The sequence below is a fragment of the Terrapene carolina genome, unplaced genomic scaffold (genome assembly GCF_002925995.2).
Source record: "Terrapene carolina triunguis isolate 2854851 unplaced genomic scaffold, T_m_triunguis-2.0 Scaffold234, whole genome shotgun sequence".
Taxonomy (NCBI): Eukaryota; Metazoa; Chordata; order Testudines; family Emydidae; genus Terrapene; species Terrapene triunguis.
The window spans coordinates 4429020-4448795 of record NW_020664585.1 but is presented as its reverse complement, the minus strand read 5'-3'; the positions used below and the strand labels follow the sequence as shown (position 1 = coordinate 4448795).

At 49.7% G+C, this 19776-nt stretch overlaps 1 protein-coding gene across 4 annotated transcripts in view; it reads right to left on the bottom strand.

Annotated features, from left to right (window-relative positions):
• Positions 1 to 6: 6 nt before the first annotated feature.
• CMKLR1 (chemerin chemokine-like receptor 1) overlaps positions 7 to 19776 on the bottom strand; it is a 38337-nt gene continuing 18567 nt past the window's right edge. For 2 of the 4 annotated variants that reach the window (XM_024196119.2, XM_024196121.3), the window contains exons 2-3: positions 2435 to 2519; positions 7 to 1482 (exon numbers count right to left, since the gene is read on the bottom strand). In XM_024196119.2, the coding sequence (XP_024051887.1) occupies positions 412 to 1479 (1068 nt within the window). In that variant the 5' untranslated portion in view covers positions 1480 to 1482; positions 2435 to 2519 and the 3' untranslated portion in view covers positions 7 to 411. Of the gene's footprint in view, positions 1483 to 2434; positions 2520 to 5394; positions 5456 to 18448; positions 18647 to 19776 lie in introns of those variants that run through there. The other 2 variants (XM_024196118.2, XM_024196122.2) reach the window with 2 other exon arrangements.

Below are 19776 nucleotides of genomic sequence, written 5' to 3'. Positions count from 1 at the left end.
GATTGAACTCACAACCCTGGGTTTAGCAGGCCAATGCTCAAACCACTAAGTTATCCCTCCCCCCACTAAGCTATCCCTAAATGTGCAAGCAAAAGGTACATGAAGAGCTACCAGCGTTGGTATTGCGACTGCATATAAAACGTGCTATGGTTTGTCCCTTTAACAATCTGGGTCAGAAAATCTATAGTGAAGATTCATGGCACCCGTCATCAGACATGACTAATGTGGGTAGATGCACAGATTTGATAAGGAAAACCCAGGCACTGCTTGGAACACTTGGAAAGTGTTCTTCAACCATATTTTGAAAGCACTAGAGAACGTTCATAGATCTCAGTGCAATTATCTTTTGCTTCCAAATAAAAGCTGATGGACCTTATCCTGGGTGAGCCCCTGAGGTACCAAAGGTAGAGCTCAGAGAAGGGTGGTATCCTTTTCAGTCATTGAGGACATCTTAGAGAAGCTCCTCTGAGCGAGAGTCGAGTGGGTTGTGTCTTCACTTAGTGCGTTCACTAGTCTGGAGAGGACGGTCACCTTAAACTTTTTAAAGTCCTGGCCCATGAAGACATAAAGGATGGGATTCATGCAGCTGCTAGCCGCAGCCAGAGCCGTGGTGATGGGAATCCCAGTCTTGAATACCACATGGGAGACTTGGTCATGCTGCGTTTCCAGGATGTGCAGGACATGGTAGGGGGCCCAGCACAGGAAGAAGGTCACAATAATGGCGACAATGATCTTGAAGGGCTTTTTGGATTTGGCGAGCCGGTTTCGTTTCAGCTTGACGATGATGATCAGGTAACAGACTGTGATGATGGTGATGGGAATGACAAACCCTATCAGAAACCTGACGATGTTTACAGTCTGGTGTCTCATCATGCCCAGAGGATGGTCAGACTTATTCCCCGACAAGGCGTAGTTACTAAAACAGATCACATTGCCTTCGTGAGTTGCAGTGTCCCGGAAAACGAGAGACGGGGAACTCATTGCCACACCAAGCACCCAGTCGACGATGCAAATCAAACATGCCAGCGTAGTGGTTCGATGGTTTTGGGCCCAGACTGGGAGGACGACGGACACACAACGGTCTAAGCTGATCGTCGTCAGCAGCAGCACGCTGCTGTACAAGTTTAGGTTGAGGAGGAAAGAGTTTAACTTGCACATGGCCGCCCCAAAGACCCAGTGGTAGTTCATGGCGGTGTACGCGATATTCAGCGGCAGGAAGACGTTGAAAAGAAAGTCGGCAACAGCCAGGTTGAGAAACCAAATGGCATTGATGGACTTTTTCATCTTGAAAGTGATGATCGTGATGACTAGGCCGTTCCCCAGAATTCCCAGGAGGCAGGTGAGGCTGTAGACTACAACAGAGAGGATTCTAGCAATGTCTTTGGCATCGTGCGATGGCTCTTGCTTAACATGAACCGTGGAAAAATCATCATAAACAGTATAATCGTAGTAGTCGTCAGAGTAGTTGGAGGTCCCCATTACCTGTAAACAAATCACAACAATTTCACCAGGCGGTTCTTTTATAGACTATCCCTCTGCTTGTTTCTGTGTACAAGGCCAAATCAACAGGAGTGAAGAATTCAGGAGTTGTCCCACAGCCCTTAGTTTGTCACGTAAATGGATTGCTCCATGCTGCCTTCAATGCATGTGTCTACAGCTCTCCACAGGAGCTGCATACCTGCATGTGAGGACAGAAGCTGGCAGTTCTGTGCATGTATCTAAGAGTAGAATGTGCACTATTATGTCACAAAGTGGAGTTAAAATCATGCACGGGGCCAACATGCTGCTATTGTATACACATTTGACATGCGATTTCTATGGGAAAACCTAACTTTGGCCGCCTGCAAGCCCATCCAGGACTGGTCAGTCAAATCCTGGCTCAAAGACATGAAGGAAAGGCCGCAGGCCGTGGCGTTTAAGAGTGTCTGTATTGGTCCAAATACTAGCTTCTCCCATCGACATCGCTCCTGCCTCTCAGGGAGATGGAATACCTGTGCAGACAGAAGTTCTCGCGTCGGTAGCGTCTTCACTAAGAGCTACAGCGGCTGCACCGTGGCAGCGCCGTAAGTGTGGACAAGCCCTTAATGTGGATTTACTCTCGTAGGGCCAAGTGGAGAATTTCGCATTTGGTACCACAGGGCATGATCTAAAACTGTTTGATTTCATCAAGGTTTGGAATCAGGCCCTTGCGTTGCAAAATAGGTCTGATACGACCCACCCACCACCCAAGGGAGCGTCTGAGGCTTAATTAATTGGTGCTCTGTAAGTGCTTTGAGATCCTCCGATAAGTGCAAAATATCATTGCGCTGCTCTTTCTCCTCCTCAGCATTCGTTCAATTGCACATTTCGGGGCCACATTTTTGCTCTCGGGCAAACATGCCTCTCAACTGACTTCTGTGGGATTGCACAGGTGTAACTAAGGCTAGAATCTCACCTATTCACGCCAGTATTTTTTTCAGCTCCACTCTCAATGTCCCTGTAGCAGGGGCCTCATCCACTCGCCGAATAGCTGGAAACACCTGCAATACAGGAAAGAGACCCCCTGGGTTTATCAGCCAGACCAACACGGACAGTTCGTTCCTTTGAAAGCATTCCCTGTTCAGAGGCATGTGTAGGTGCATAGATACAATACTAAAGCAGGGATCAAACTAGGGCCGTGCACCCTTCAGAAAGGTGAGTTGGCAGGGAGCAAATCCGTGTTTGTCTTGGGTTCAGACAAAAATCACAGGGATGATTCCTAGGTGCCAAGGCCAGAAGGGCCTGTTGTGATCATCTCGTCTGACCCCCTGCCTCACAGAGGCCGGAGAACTTCCCCAAAATAATTGCTAATGCAGAGCTTTTAGATAAACAGCCACCCGTGATTTTCAAAGGGTTGTTTTGGGAAGTTAAACTCATCTGAACTTTGCATGTAGTCATTTCCTCTGGCAATTCCTGCTACTAGGGCTACAGCAGTGTTTTTAATTAATTAATTAGTGTATCTGACCTAAAGTTCCATTTGCTACCATCCCCTCCAGCTCTTGTTGCTTCCAGCCTCTTTATCAAGGATTTTCCAAACGTGATCAATCAGTGTAAGTTTAATCTTGTTTCTGAGCCCCTGGAACACCCACAGCTACAATTTCCCCCACCATGCGGCTGGTAAAGCTGTGGATCTTTTTCTGCTGGCTGGATTCTTTGTCGTCACGTGGACGCTGCTCACATCACAGTTGCCTGACTCAGATAGAAACTTCCTACATGCCGTTACTGTAAATAGAAGACCTTACTCATCAGTCCTGTCTGCTGCTGCCTAACCACCAGTACCACTTGGCTTCTCTGCTGCACACTGGCAAGGACCGAGGCAGTGACAGCGTAATTATGGGGATGTGCACACAGCCTATTGTATATTGTATCACTGACACTGCAGCTTGGGAGGGTGAATTTCTCTGGTAATCCAAGATTTATTACAAAATAACACCAGTGGGCAGAGATATCCTCGGCCAACTCTTTTAGGATTCTTGTGTGCAAGTTATCCAGGCCGGCTAATTTAAAAATGTATATCTCTAGATGATATTGTTTAACATCTTCCTTAGTTACTAATGGACTGGAAAGTTCGTTAGCCTCCTTGTGTGATAGGAGTACATCATCCATTTACTGAGTTAAAAATTCCTATCGCCGTCACAAGAAGTTTACCTGTGTACGGACTGAGTAATGAACCAAAGCACTCTGTCTAAAGACCTCTGAACTGTACAAGTTTCCACATCTGAATCTACATTCAAATGCAAATGTTGAGGCTTGGACCCATATCTCCAGCAATTGGTGATAAGTCTGGAGGTTCAGATAAGCCTTATTGTTCATCTAAACATTTCCCGAGCTGCCTACGTTTCTTTGGTCTGGCAAACTGAGCTAGATACCTCAGAATAATACTAGACAACTGTTCATTTACAGAATTCAATAAGAATTGTTCCTGTTTGAATCAATATTTGCCATTTGCCTCCATTTTGTATTAACGGTTGATTTTTATCTTCTTCTCCTAGGTAAAGAGTAGCCGGCTTTGGATCGACATAGAACAAACAGTAATAAAAGCACAAAATACAGTGCCATATCATCTGCCCCCTTTGTGCAAGAACTGACCCAGCCCTTCACCTCAAGCTTGAAATAAACGAGGGCGTTCTCCAATGTTCTTGCTTAGGGTCATTACATGCTGCCCTTGGCTCTGTAGCCACTATCTCATGTGGAAGATGCATCTCGTGTGTATGCTGGTCGCAAAGGGCCATAGGGGAAAGAAGCCTGGTTAGCTTTTGTTTTATTTTAATTATTTGTAATTGTCATTCAGCTCTGCATGCCCTGTGCCCTACGAGGACCCCGAGTTCCGAAACCCAACCGGAAAGGCTGCCCTGCTCTTATTCCAGCCCAGCTAGAAGCAGGAAGAAGCAGAAAAATGAGGCGAGAGAACAAGATTTTTAAGCCTCGCTTTGCAGATTCCCCACGCTTGATTGCTCAGAAAACATCCTGGCAGTGCTGAGAGCTGAGCTCATGCTATGCAATTCAGATCTGCTCAGGGCTAGATTCTGAAATCCCCCAGCTCTCCCAATAAAAGTCAGGGAGTGTTTAGGATCCAGGGTGATGAATTTGGCCCATCCCTGAGAATCTCAATTTATGGGAGATTTGCTGATGGAACCAAGGAGCATTTGGCAATTTGTCCATCAACTACTCATGGTCCCAGTTCAGGAAAGCCCTTAGGACTTATCTACAGGATGCGGTAATGCACCCTAGGGGGATGGGACTTGTAAAGCGCACTCAGGTGTTGCCCATGAATTGAGCCATACACACCCTGCTGGTGCACACTAAAGGTTCTCTAGTGCACTTTAAGGAAGTGTGTGTTGAGCCTTTAGTGCACACCAGCACATGGTGCACATCATGTGCAACACCATAGTGCGCGTTACAAATCCCACCCTGTAGGGTGCATTGCTGCACGGCGTAGACAAGCCCTTAAGCACCTGCTTAACTTTAAGCACGTGTTCAAGTCCCATTGACCTGAAGAGTCAGGCACATCTTTAAGTGCTTTCCTGAACTGGAATCCAGGTGACAACACTGGATTGGGCCTCATGCTGCTGCATGACACCTCAGCCGCTGCCTTGTAGTCAGTCTCACTCCAGGACAAAGTGACACGCTGCAGGGAGACAACCAAGTGACTGCAATAAGGGAGATTTTAGGACCCGGCTTGTGTATTGGCCTGAATCGAAAGGAGGCCTGGCCCTGGTGAACCCTTCATCGTCGTGAGGAGGAATTAAAGTTGATGATCCCGCGGAAGTAACAATATCAGCAGAACTGGTTGTTATACAGCTGACTATTAATGTTCCTGTTTAATGAGCCGTTCTAACTGTTCCCGTTATAGACCAGTGATTTTCATATTGTTACCTTCGAAAGGCAAAACCACAGATGGTCTCGATGGCAGGATCCGGCTTCATTTGCACTGCAGCGTTTTATGGGAGAAGGCGTCAGTAAAAGAGCAGGGAGCTGCCTTCTCTGGTTCATCCTTCCTCATACAAACATGCCCCCAAACGATCCAATCCGCCTTGACGCACCCCATGACGCCCAGCCCCGGCACTGCCTTCTCACTAAGGGAAGCGGTAGCATTTCTGACTGTTACTGCTGGAGAACTTTTTTGTAGAAGGGCGTAGAAAACAAGATAAGGGTGGGTGAACTGGCTAGGTGCCGAGGGATCCTGAGTTTCGAATCTAGGTCTGCACCCACCCAGACTGCAGACACCACCCAGCAGGGAGTGTGGGCTGATAGACCCTACCTCAACACAGGCACCATCCACGAAGCTCCTGATTGGAAGAGACCTCTGGCCTCTCTGATTGGCTCAGACTCCCTATTTAAGCCAGAAGGAGGCACAGAAAGTTGTCTGGGCAATGAGGTGAATCCCTGACTGGCTGCTCTATTAGACCCTGCCTTCCTGTCCTCTTCCTGGTTCCTGCCCTGTTCCAGATCCCTGCTGTTACACCCACTCCTGGCTACTGGCTCTGACCCTGGGCTTGACTCCTGATTCTGCCTCCGGCTCTGACCTCCAGTTCCTGGTTCCCAGCTCCTCCTCTGACCACTAGATCCAACTGCCTAAGTCCCAGACCACAACACTAGGGGGAAAGTTTGAGGCCTATGGACTCTGCTCCATTTCTAGAGCTAACCCCAATCCAAGCAGAAGGATGGTTCTGAAGTGGTCAGTTGAATTCTCCACACCAACTCCTCTGACCCGTCTCTCTCTCTCTCTCAGACACATGTTTTCATTTGTACTACTGTGATCCATCCAATCACTTAAAATATCACAGCTGCTCTTGATGTAACTCTGGCCTGACCAGTAGCAGAAAATCCCTGTTCGTGGGAGATTTCCAGCCTAATTTCACAGGCCTCAGATGGTGGATGGTTCTGATCAATATCAGAGCTTCTGGGGGCTTTTCTTTGCTGAATCTGAACCCTGAACCTTTCTGAGGTTGGCCCATCAGCTCAAACTCACCCAGTGCCCTCTGATAATGGAGAATTCATCTTGTGTGATACACACACCTGATGAACCGGAGGTTCCTACAATAACTCCTTGACAGTTGCACCTTGGTTGGAGAAATCTTTAAATATAAATGAGAGATTGCTGGTGGTTGGGGTGAGTTGAATTCTGAATAGTGCTCAGACACTGCACGGAATAGGGAGGTCTAAGTCCCTAGCGAGGAGAATGCTCACAAAGAGAAGTTTTATGATGTTACCAGAACTTTGTTCGCATGGAGCTCACACCCGTCTTTTTTATTTAAAAATTCTATGTTTTATTGTTGCTCCGAACAACTAGTTTCCACAGTGACCTTTAGCTTGACATTTCAAAGCTATTTAGTGGGTTATTTATTGGGATTCTCTGTTTATTTCGTTCTTTTTTACTTTCTTTTTACTGGACTTTAACATTTGGACAATAAAAGGAGACTGTACAAAGCAAATGACTAAAAAAACCCAAACTCTCGCTGGGTCAGACAATCAAAGCCTCCCTGGGAATGGGAGAGATTCCATGTACTCTAAGTAACACTCAGTGAGCCATCACCAGGTACGTGGCACCTGAGCCATGCATAGGGGTGACTTTCACCTGGAGTGCATTGGTACAATGTACATCGAATGAGAGAAATGTCAGGCTCAAAAGGACCTGGAGAGGTCATCAAGTCCAGCCCCCTGCACTGAGGAAAGACCAAGTAAACCTGATGGGTGTCTGTCCACCCTGTTCTTAAACACCTCCAATGACGGAGATTCCACAACCTCCCTTGGAAGCTATTCCAGAGTTTAACTCCCCTGACAGTTAGAAAGCTTTTCCTAACATCTAACCTAAATCTCCCTTGCTGCAGATTAAGCCCATCGCTTCTTGTCCTACTTCTAGTGGATGTGGAGAACAATTAATCCCCATCCCCTTATAACAGCCCTCAGCATATGTGATGACAGTTGTCAGACTGGTCTCATGAAGATAGCAATGGGTGATAATCCCTTCCATGCTACTGCAGGTGGAGGTGAGCACCTGAGGTCACTTCCAACCCTGCTATTCTATTATATGAATATACCCCAGGAAAGGCATCTCACTGGCTTCTGAAAAACCTGTCAGATGAGCCCTATGGAATCAGTCCTTCAGCCCCAGGACCCGGCCTCATTGAAACTAACCGATGCTCTCAGAGGCAGAGGAAACTTATATCCTCCTGGTCAGTTGTGCAATGTTTCATATGTGGAGAGAAAGATACTGTTACTCTGAAAGATGCTAATGGCTGCTACCAGTGGGTTCTTGGATTCAAAGGAAGTCACAGACCTCATTAAGGCCAATGGGTGTCCAAGCATCCTCCTTCAGGCTCAATAGAAGGAGCAATCAAGCCCCATTATGTTGTAAAGACAGCTGCAAACAATAGATGCTACCACCCAAGGACTAAGCTGCCTGGCAGGTCGGCGCTAAGCCATGTGGACTGGGGGATTTCCCTGATGCAAACTCGGGATAGGATATTTGGTTGTTGCCTGTGGGTGCTGGAGACAGAAGACCGAGTAGTGAGCATGACCCAGAGAAGAAGCAAAGAGATAGAGCTTCTTGGCCACAGAGTTCACTGGAGTGTCAGACTGGGAGATTTCTGAGCAAAGAAACTGCCTGCTGTTGTTTGTTTCTACTGTGTTCAGAGAAATAGGACTTTGTGTGTGTTCTATGAAAACAAACAATCTTGCACAAAGAAAATACCTGCCTTGTATCACTGATTCCTCATCAACATGGAAACAACCCTGCAAGGCCCCACATATTGACTAACCACTCAGGCCAAAGAGGCAACCACTCCCTGACCCATGCAGCTACCAGCTGATGGCATAAAGCATGAGTGGATAGTGGTTACAGCTGGTCAGGAAATTGGAGTTTTTCCTGTGAAAAATTTCAAAGAATAGAGAAATATTTTCATTTTTGTCAAAAAATTTCTGCAAAATGTTTCAGCACTTTGTTGTATAACTGCAAACTAAAAAATGTTGTTGGTTTTTGGACAACTGAAAATTTGCAGTTGTCAAAAATGGACTTTTCCCAAAGAAAGGTGTATTTAGACCCCAAAATGTCATTTTCGGTCAAAAAAATCTTTGCTGGACAATTGTCGCCCATCTCTAGTAACTATGTAATTCAAGCACTCTTGGAAGAAGCCATTAGCTAAGGAGTGACCGCGTGTGAGTATAAACCAGCAGCCACTGGTATCCAGCTCTTTGCTGTTCTGGTCTAAAGCAGAAGCTGTGTATGATCCAGAATCAGCCTGGGTCTGTCGGTGTATTCAGACTAGGGAGATTAGCCCACTCAGACTGGGACAGTTGGTGTGCTCATGCAGGGGTAACTGGGAACCCCAGGTCAGGATGCTCCCACAATGCTCAGCCCAGGACGACTGGTTGACACCATCTGGGATGGGCAGTGCCTTGGATTGGGGTAGCTGGCACAATCGGGTGGGAATGACTGACATCGTCAAACCTGTTCGGCGGGTGCACCCCATCAGGCCCAGCTGGTGCACTGGTTTAGACATGGCTGACGTGCGCATGTGACATGTCTGGCACACTCAGATGGAGATAAATGAAGGCTTTGTAATGGGACCATTGTGCTGATTGGTAATTTGCTTGCGACAAGGAGTGTGGCATTCTAAATTAATCTTATAGGGTGAAATTCACCCCTGTACAGATGGCCACCTTGGGTCTGTGCACACTGAATGTTCCAGCCGCAAATGTTATTGCAGTAAAATAGCCACATAGCTAGTTTGTATACTCCATTTTAAACCATATGCCCAGTGACAAATCCTTCGACAGCTCATCCCCAGAAAGGGGTAGATATAAACTGGTGCAGATTGTAGAAACTTGAGCCGAGCCGAGGCAGAATCCAAGAAATTAGCCGGAAAATATTTGTTTCTTATTATCTCAATAGCTGTGTTTACAGTGGCGATCACGGAAGCATTCCCCGTCATTTGGCACTGCACAGTGTGTCTCTGTCCTCGGCATCAGAGGATGATAGCTTGGAGCAGGGAGCGGTTCAAAGCCATTTAATAATGACAATAGGCTGGAGAACAGTGAGCGGTGAGCCTTCGACAGCTGAAAAGCCACTTCGCTATCAGATAGCCCCAGAGAGACACATACACACAAAGAAGCGAACAGGTTTAGGCTGATAAATTCAATGAGCTTCTGCTAAAGTAACAGGTGATGCTAAAAATTCTAAGCAAAGGTTGGAATATATAAGTAGATGTTTTCAAATGGCTTAGCTGGCTGCCTGCACAGAGATCTAACTTGTGTCTGTGTCTGTCTGTCTATATACACACAGAGGCAGAAACTCTGTGCATAGCTTCGTTCATTTGTTTCACTGTGTTTGTGTGTCCATCTATCTGTCTAAATCAGACCATGGATTTGTCCATTGTGTTCCCAAGGATTATCGGTGCAGTCAGACCATCGCCAGACACTCTGTTCAAGCCAGCCAGGCACCCACCTAGTGAGCGATGACAAGCCATTCCAGGCTACAAGACGGCAGGGTGCAGACCCTGGTGTACAAGTAACAAATAAAATGCACACACGTGCATGGGACTGTGTCACCTCCTCACAAACCTTCATGCACCGGGGCTGGTCACTGTAGGTTTGTGCTGACTTGGGATGGACTCCTGGTTCAAGCCAGACCCTTTGCACAGCCCTGTCTATGAGACACCACCACTAAGAGGTCACAGACAAGCTGATGGAATCTCCACGCATGTTGGATTGTGTGATGGTATTTTTTTTAAATCAGCTTTTTGGGGTTTGAGGTGCCCTGGCTGACCCACAGGCCATTGTGGCGGTGTCGCTGGCCGGGGATAGGTGGTCCAAGTGGGTGTGCTGCAGCAGGAAGTGGGGGTTATTACATTTAATTTCAGGATCCCACCTTTAAATTACTATGCAAGGTATTCCCTGGTACACCCACCCTGCTAGTCACATTGATCTTGGGTGTTCCAGTTTGTTCTATGTAAATGCACCTGGAAGGACAGTCAGCAAAGGAAGGCCAATCCTGGGAGTCTGACTGTGGGATTTGAGAGTACGATGGTGCATTACAAATCACTCTGGTATGTGGAGGGTGGCAGAGAGCTCACCAGGGAGACTGCTACCGCAGCACATCCGGTCTGATCCCTGGGTGAATGTGCATAGACAGGAACAAGCAGAGAGAGATGCCCTGGTTACAAGCAGGGGAGAGGGTCAGAGTGCAGTTACTCTATGCATAGCTGGAGCAACTACCTTGAAGTCAATGGAGCACCTCCATATTTACACTGGCAAACGGAAGGGCAGAATCTGGCCATGGGGGAGAAGAGAAAACACTCGGTCCTGCACACTCGCTCTTCAGGGCAATCAGCGGCTCCTGCCATGCATCTTAGGGAAAGCCACGACAAGCATGTGGAAAGGCGAGAGCAACTCCGGGCTGAGCTGTGTGGGCAAATGCTTCACTGACAGCAAAATGCGGCTTTCGCCAGAGCCTTTACAACGACGCTGTCTCCATAGTCTGAGCTTTCGCTGCCAAAACGGAAAAAGCCTATTTTCCCTGCCAACGGGTGACCCCCATTTTTGCCCAGCAGAAATCTGATTTCCTGGCCAAGCACCAGCCCGCGGGAGTGAGAGAAACTTGTGTGGCCTGGGCTGTGCCCGCCCTGCAGAGAGAGGACCTCCATCTCCAGAGGTGCAGGTCCAGCATGTTCCCGCAATTCTGGTGCTTTATTGAATGATGGATATCTAGCAAGCCGCTTGGCTAGTTAAGGGTCTGATCCACAGGCGCTGAGGACAATGACAGTCTGGCTCAGTCCCTAACCCCAGGCTAAATCCTGAAATCTGTACCAAGACTGATTCTTTATAGACAAACTCCTGTGGATTTCAGCAGGAGCCTTTGACTGAATACCGGGGAAACACCGAGCAGGGCGCTCTGGGCTCAGCCTCGCTGTATTTTGCGACCCGAGCTTCACTCGTGGGCCTGTTGGACATTTCTTCTACTTCAATTTTTTTTTCCTTTTCTCATAACTAGCAGTGTCCCAGCGCTAATCTCACGGCTCCTCTCCGTAATCCTCTCCATCCGACATCTGCAACCACAGCCCCAGCCTTCCTCCCGCAGACTGGAAAATCTGTCCACAGAGTGCTAACGTTCGAGCCAGATTTTGCATGTTCACAAGTTTTGCTGGCAGACATGAAATTGGCTGAGGGACCAGTCCAGTTCTGTGAGTAACGGAAATCGCAGACAGATGTTTGGGGAACATTTGGTTAGCGGAGTCCTGCCAACCTCCTGTGCTTCTGCCAGCATTAATAAAAGACAGCGGAGACATGGCTGGAGCAGACATGGGCCTGAAAATAGTTTTGTTGTCAGCCTTGGGCCTGGAAGTTGCTCCTTCTCTCACACCCCACTGGCTCAGACTTTTCTTCAATTATATCATTTATACGTTAAAATAACAGACCCGGAGTTTCCAGCAGTAATCTCATCCTCTGTAATGATTCCTTTTATTCCTATCCCTGGCAATGCAGTTGATTAACAACAGGAGTTATGTTTATATTAGCAACATGCAAACCTCTGACAGGGATAATTGTTCAGGGTTACAGAAGCGCCGAAAGATCAGATGCTCCCTTATTAAGGGAAATACTGCAGTATTCTATCTACCGTAAAAGAACACTACATTGCACCGACACTATTGTGTTAAGGACCTTGCTGCAGAATATTGGGATGGATGTTCGCAAGGGTTAAATGACCATCAGCCAAATGACTCAAACTTCTTGAGTCTGTAGAATCGATGGCCTTGATTTGGGAAAATATCCCTATTCAGGAAAGCACTTAAGTACATGCTTAATTTCAATGGGATGCAAACACATGCTCGAAATTAAGCCTAAGGGTAATGGGAGGAGCTTACCCAGGAGCGCCCCCTTAAGCCAGGACTCGGCATTGCAGACGTTCTTCTACTCTAGCACCCCCTATTGTCTGCCATTCTGGTTCTGCATCACTCTGCAACTCCTGGGGCCTAGTCCTCCAGCCAGGTCCCCTGCCAGGGTAACACAAGTCTAACTAAAAGGCCAAACAAACAAGCGATTCTTCTGCCCCCCCTTGGGCTACTCCTCAGCCCATCTTCTGGGCTCAGCTCCATGCCCCTTATGGGCTACCATGTACTGAAGTTCCCTGCTTTTCACCCATACTCCCAGGCCCTGCGAAGTTCTCCCTTGCGCCTTTAGCTGAGCACTGCTTCCCAGGGCTTGCTACCTGGAGACCCTTTTCCTAGTAGGCTTCCATGCCACCTTCCTACAGGATCCACCCTCCCCTCCCCCCGAAGTCTAAACCTGCTTCCGGTAGTTCCTCTCCTCACTGCCTTCTCTCAGCCTTCTTCATGAGGCCCAGCTGTTCATCAGGCCAACCCCTGACCCGATTAGTTCCACTCCCTCAGGCCAGGAGGCAGCTCATTATGGCACAGGTGGGGCTAATTGAACAGGACAGACTGGCCCAAGGTCTCCTGGCCCTTAAAGGGGTGGGCCCACCCTGTTACAATGGACTTAAGTGTTTCCCTGAATCAGGCTCTGAGTGGGCAGCTCTCCAGGCCAGGCCTTGTGAGGTCTCTAGTATTTCCCATGTCCAGAAATTCCTCCAGAAGAGGCAGCATTTCCTTAGTTATCTCAGCACTTCTGTTTCCCATTCGGGCTAAAACCTGGACATGCAGAAACATAGAAGGATGGAAAATAATGTGTGGGTGAGGGTGGGGTGGAGGGTGAATGTTAAATGAAAGTTTTTTTTGGAGGGGGGGGATGTTCTTATTTTACCCTGCTCTGGTTTATAACCTTACCAGTAAATCGATAAGGCCGTATTGTTCTGGGGTCCAATCCTAAGTGTGTCGCTCAGTTTGTACTCTGCTCAGAGACAGTCCTCGGGGGCCAGGCCTGAAAATAGCTGAGCTCCCATCTCACCATCAGTGAGAACTTGCCCGAGTCCAGACTGCGTAAAATTCACCCGCCTGTGCAGGGATCGGCTCAAGGCTCACGCCCCACGTAAGTCCCATTAAATTCTCTGGCCTTTGATTTGCTGATTTTCTGGCACACGGTGGGGAGGGTTATCTGTTATTATTATGGGATGTCTGCTTCCTCATGTCATGGCACTGTGCCATAGGTGGCTACCACTGGCATGGCCATGGAACGAGGTGGCCACCGTGGGGTCTGGAACGCAGATGGGTAGAGCAGCTCCACTCCTGGGCACAGCTGTTGGAGGAATTTCCACAGCCAAGTTTTAATTCTGAAAGAAACAGCTCTTCAACGCCCCCACCCCACCCTCAGTGCGAGACATTGGAAATCCCTTAACCTCCGTTTCCCCAGTTGTCAAACTGAGTTAATAACGCTGACTTGCTTCCCAGAAGAGCAGAAACTGGGAGGGTTCACTGGCAAAGTACCCAGAGACCCTCAGTGGGGAGGAGCAACATGAATGCAAAGTATTGTTATTATCAGGTCATATTATGCCATTGGTTTTCAAGGCGAACTCCCCATGGATCTCAATTGCACAATGTATTAGTACTGTCTGACTGACATCTCCATAGACAGCCCTCAGCTCCTCCAGGTTCAACTGAATGTGAAGGCAAGGCTTCCCCAGAGAGACTTCTGCAGAAACAGGAGGACAAACCACTAAAATCAAGCTGCAGCGGGGAGGTCAGAGGTGCTAAGAATGAAGGTGGGGCCGCGATGAGTCACATTAACCGCTGCCCCAACAGGCAGCCCTGGAGGGACATTCCCATTAGTTTCCTCGCTCTGCCTCTTCCATCTTGCAGTGAATTGCAGCCTCGTATATTGCAGTTGTCTGTGCCCTCTCAGGCCTTCCTGCTCAGATCTCACCCTGAGATATAGATACAAAAATAGGAGCACTCACATTCCCTCAGCACTTAAGGGACTAAGTCCCAGCAGAGGAGATGGCAGCCAGACAGGTTGGTCTCTTCTGGGATTCCCCCACCCCCATAGGCAGCTTCCTCGTCAGCGACAGCAGCTCTGGGGTGGCCAAGGGGGCCAGGATCACACATGTCAGTGCTCTAGCTGGAAAAAGCCACTAGAGTTGAGCCTTGCATCTTGCAAAGTCAGGATCCTTTTACGCTGAACTCCCATGAGAGAAGAAGCCATGAATCAAAGCCTGACCACTCGGGTAAGCTAACCTAACCTCGGCCCATGCAATTGGCAGATCTCCTGCATCCTTCCGGCCAATGCCTTCTGCAGGGAGAGGGTCACCTCCACCACTTCCCTGGGGACTCTTTCCACTCTGCAACTGCTTTTCCTTCCAATTGCCCTCTCTCCTAGTAGCCAGGCCTGGAAAGGGGAAGTGAGCAAAGCCTTCCTGCAAACAGGAAGCTGTGCAGAGAGTTAAGATAGGTGGGTGGGGGGAATATATTAAATAGGGAGCCCGCAAGTGCAGGGGAAGACGTGAAATAAGAGGGGAAAACTTGAAAGTTAGTGGGTGCTGGGATCTGCGGTTTGGCCCATGACAGAGGGAAAGGCTCGGCCTCAGTGCAGACCCAGATAGGAATTTAATCTCCCCCAAAGCTCTAGGGTGTTTAGACCTGGGGTGGGAGTGTTATTTTGGGACCATCTCCGAGGACAAATAACCTGGGATAAGGATGTCCTGATTTGTTACAACCTTCAGAAAGGTTTGTCCTGGGGGCAGGTTCCAGGCTACAGGAGCTGGTCCCTCCACCCCCTGCCCCCAGCTCAGTGATGGAACCCACATGCAGGGCTAGGAAACACGGCCTAAGAGATATTCTGTGACATCGTCTCCCACCGTCCTTTCACTCCACCAGGAACCAGCCACCCAGCAGCTCTCAGAGAAAGCCTGGTTATCTTCCCCGATACACGCCACTCTGTTTGTTTTCTAAAATCATTCCTTTCCAGAGCAGAGATAAGGCTGCGCAGTGTCTGCACATGGCTGATTTATGTACTCAGCATCATGGCTCTATGGAGGGAATGTCTGTAATCCTAGCAGTGGAGCAAGGATATGAAACTCCGCTCTCAGAGCAGAATCTGTGCGGCATGGGTGGAGTCAAATTGGTGTGGGTCAAACAAGCACCGACCCGAATCTTTACCCAGAACTTGACATGAACCTTTTCTGAGACACCCAAAAGTTTGAAAAATTCTTTCTCCCATTGTCTTCCACCTTCGCGACTGTCCCTGTCCTTCCCAGCCTCGATGTCCAACGACCACAGGAGAATCGAACTGGGAAGTCTCCAGCTAGCTGTGCCCCAGTGTTGTGTTGGAAGTGGAGTGCGTGAGCGGCTTTCTCACAGGGCCTTCAGCGCTCTGGCATATTCATAGCTAAATAGACACTCAGCAGCATGGGGCCCAAGACAGATCAAATAGACTGGGCTGGAGCCCGAGACGGGAAGGATGTCCTTCTGCTTAACGCTCTGGGCTGGGACTTAGGAGAGGTGAGCTCAATTCCTGGCTCTCCCATCAGCTCCTCGGATGAGTTATGTGAGCTCTCTCTGTGCTCAGGTCCATGCCTAGAACCAGGGCATGGTAAGGGTTCACCTATGCACGGGGGTGCTGGGCAGGGCTAAGCTACTGCAGTGATGGAGGCAATATAAGTGCCCTCTTTAGGGAGATATGGGTCCAAAGCTCACAGTGTTTGGCCCCTGGTGTTCAAGCAGCGAGCGGCTTGAGTTACAACGTTCATATGGAGTTCCAGGTCCAAAGTTTGGGGAGGGGGTCTGAGACAGACCCGTTTCTAGCTTGACAGCTGTAAATAGAGGCAGCGAGAGAGGAAAATAAGGATGTTCCCTTGAAGTCCTGCCCATTGTGGTAGAGGAGCTCAGGGGGACCAAGTAGGAAAATGGTCAACGTTTCCCTAACAAACTCCACCGGTCCCTCCTAAACAAGGGCAGCTGGGCTGTCACATGGGCCCTGCCTGCACCCGCCCCCTGCCTCCCAAACTGCTCGGTCCTGATGCTCCAGCCTCAGCGACCAGCAGGCAGGCAGTGGCTATTTCCCATCCAAGAAGTACCTGAACCGGTCGTTAATTAAACCCTGCAACTCCTGATTTCCTCCGCCAGGCTCAGCGCTCCACTCTGATTGGTGAGTATTCCACTCCGGCGCCCCGTGCAATGCCACGGTTCTCTGAGGCCGCTGTGCGGCCCCTGAAGAACACGTAGGAGATTAAAAGCAAAGGCATGAGAGCGGGGGAGCGTTTCCTACCTGCTTCGATCACATTTGCCGGTCTGGGGGGGGGCAAAGAATTTAGGGAAGGCCGCTGCTTTATTGGGGGCACTCAGACCCATTGCCATCAGCGTTGTATGTTTCAGTCCCTTGTCCAGTCGCATATTGCAGTAATTACCAATACTGAGTATGAAAACGAGACCCGAACCACCTTACGGAGGTGATTCGTGCCCAGCACAAGGATTATGAGACCCAACACTCTGGTGAATGATTTAACGCATGAAATAGAAAGTCTCCCACTGAAGAAACTGACTTTGATCTTTAGGATCATTAGAGAAGCTCTGAAGCAGCTTCCAAAGATCTGTAAGGTCAGGGAATAAAAGAGTAAGGGGGGAAGGGCTGTGAATGAAAATTCCTCCAGGATCACACCTTTCACAGGAGCGAGCAGCTCTTTACAGCATCCTTCACTCAGCCCAGGAAACCCAGAGCGCGTTGCACTCTCGGGAGTGGCGAGAGGAGAGGCAAGTGCAATCAGACCGTCTGGATCACACAGTTCACAAGAGCAGACCTCCCTCTCCATAATCCCCTAAATTACTCAGGAGCGTGTGTGCTGCAGGGTCTGGCTTGGATATGGAGGCTGCGATTGATTTTTGGACGACTTTGGGTGTATTTCAAAGACTGGGGGTTTGCAGTGGTTTGATGGACCGTCACTCTGTGAGGGTCGCATGTTATTTAAACTCTGGTCCTTCAAGGCTAGCTGAGCCAAGGGAGTTTGAATGCCTGCCCCCACCTCGTCATCAGCAAATCGAAGGCTCCAATCCTCCCATTGGATCCACAAGGGACCACTCCCACAGACCCGATTGCTGGACTAGGGGCTAAGCATATTAGTTAGGCCATGAGCTCTCAATCAGGGGCCTGTGACCCATGAGGGGTTGCAAATGGGTGTTGGGGGACACAGGCACCTCTGAGAGATAGGTAAGTGGCAGGAAATCACATGGCCACGGAGTAGAGATCATGGTCCTATGGAAGGGAGGGCAGGGGAGAAGGGGGAACTGGCTGATGAGAGAGCAGAGAGCGATGGGAAGGAATAAGGCTCGAATGCACTGCGGTTAGTGGAGACTTTAGGGCCCCCTGAGTCTCTTAGGGCTGGTCTTCACTACCCGCCCGGATCGGCGGTAGAAAATCGATCTCTCGGGGATCGATTTATCGTGTCTCGTCGGGACGCGATAATCGATCCCCGAATCGACACGCATATTCCACCAGCCCAGGTAGGAGTAAGCGCCGTTGACGGGGGAGCCGCGGCGGTCGATTTGCCGCCGTCCTCACAGCGGGGTAAGTCGGATCAGATACATCGAATTCAGCTACACTATTCGCGTAGCTGAATTTGCGTATCTGAAATTGATCCCCCCCCCCCCGTAGTGTAGACGTAGCCTTAGTTTCACACTGTTGAAATTATGGCTGCTTGTCTCTGCCCCCATCGCCAATGATCTAGGAGCCAGGAGAAATGCAGAGGGAAAGACTGAAGATAATGGAGCGCTTTGGGCCAGCCAAATAAATAACAACTGCGCTGTGCACCAAGCCCTTTTGGTCTGAGCACCTCAAAGCGGGGGGGGGGGGATGGTGAGTCTCACCATCCCCTTCTACAGACGGGGAAACTGAGGTGCCAAGATCGGCCCAAACTCACACAGCAAGTCAGTGTCAGGCTCCAGGAGAGAGCCCTGGGCTCGCCCCCAGAACGGGCCCACTCCTCTGACAAGCGCCAAGGAACGTCACCCAACTCAAAGGCGCATGCTGGTTAGGGGTGCTCAAGCTGTACCTGCTCGCTGGCTGGCCAGGTGCTCCCCTGCCTCCGTGCTGCGGCCGCTATGGGAGGAGAAGGACATCCCCTGCATTTTCGCTCTCGTTCGCATTCCAGCTGCTGTGCGTCTCTTCTCAAGGCCTCTTCACAGCCCTCCCAGCACTCGGTCTCCTTCCCTGCACCTCTGCCAGAGAGCTGCTCCCCCTCTACTCCTGGGCCCAGGGACCCGAGGGGACTCTGATTAAGGCAGCTCTGGCTCTCCTCACCCGGCCTGGCTGCTCGGCCGGCCCACACAACAGCTGGAGACCCACCCTTTCTTGGCCCCCTCACAGGCTGACTCCAACTTGTAATTAGATGGCAACGGACTCATTCCAGAACTAGCAACCGGGCCTGCGCGAACATCAACAATAAATGAACCAGGCAGCCCCGGAAAGCCCACCTCGCCCACAGAGGACCTGATTTACGAGGAAGGCACAAGAGCAGGACTCGCTCGATTTATCTAGGCAGAGCAGGTCCTGACGCTGCGCCCGGCTCTGATTTGGGAGGCTTTAAATCTCCATATGCTCCCTGCCCGGGAACACTTGCTAGCGAAGGGAGAACCAGCCAGCCCCACCCGTCTCCAAGTGCAGCCGCAGCCAGCAGCCGCTGAGCACTTCTCGATCCTACCAACGCTCCCGTCTGCCAGCTGGAAAGACGTCGGGGTTGGTGGTTGTTTTTAACGTCACTGCCAAGCTCACAGATGGAGCGAGTATTCCTCTCTCAGAGGAGCTTGCAAGCTGTGAGGAAATAGCCCTGTTGTTTAACCTCAAACGCGGGTCAGATCGCAAGCGTGATAAACTCTGCCCTGCGCTGATACCATGGGGTATGCCGCGGCTGCTACGTGTAACTCTCCCTCCCTGGAGACAGACTCCAGCGCTCAATGAGAGAAACTCCCAGGAGACTTAGGCAACTCAGGGAGGTGAATAATAATGCAGGCACCAATGTGAGCTCTGACAGCGCACCCACGCAGGTGCCCGTAACACACACACACAACACGGATGGTGCCAAATCTCACCGATGGCAGTGATGGCTTGTCCATCCCCACACTGCAACAGTCATTGCCAAAGGGGTAGACCCAGAAGGGACAGTCCCAGCCCCTGGGATCTGCGTTCTGGAACTGATTCATCCTGGAATACCCCAGCGTCCCTTGCGTGTGTCGTCTCTGTGCGTTTTAACCGTTCAGGCCCCTACCGCTAGAAGCCTATGGACTCATTCTAAGGAAGGAGTAGGCCAATACATGAGAGTTAGACAGCCTCTCCCAGCCCTTCCTGCATTGCAAATCTTTGTCCAGATAGCAGGTCAGGGGT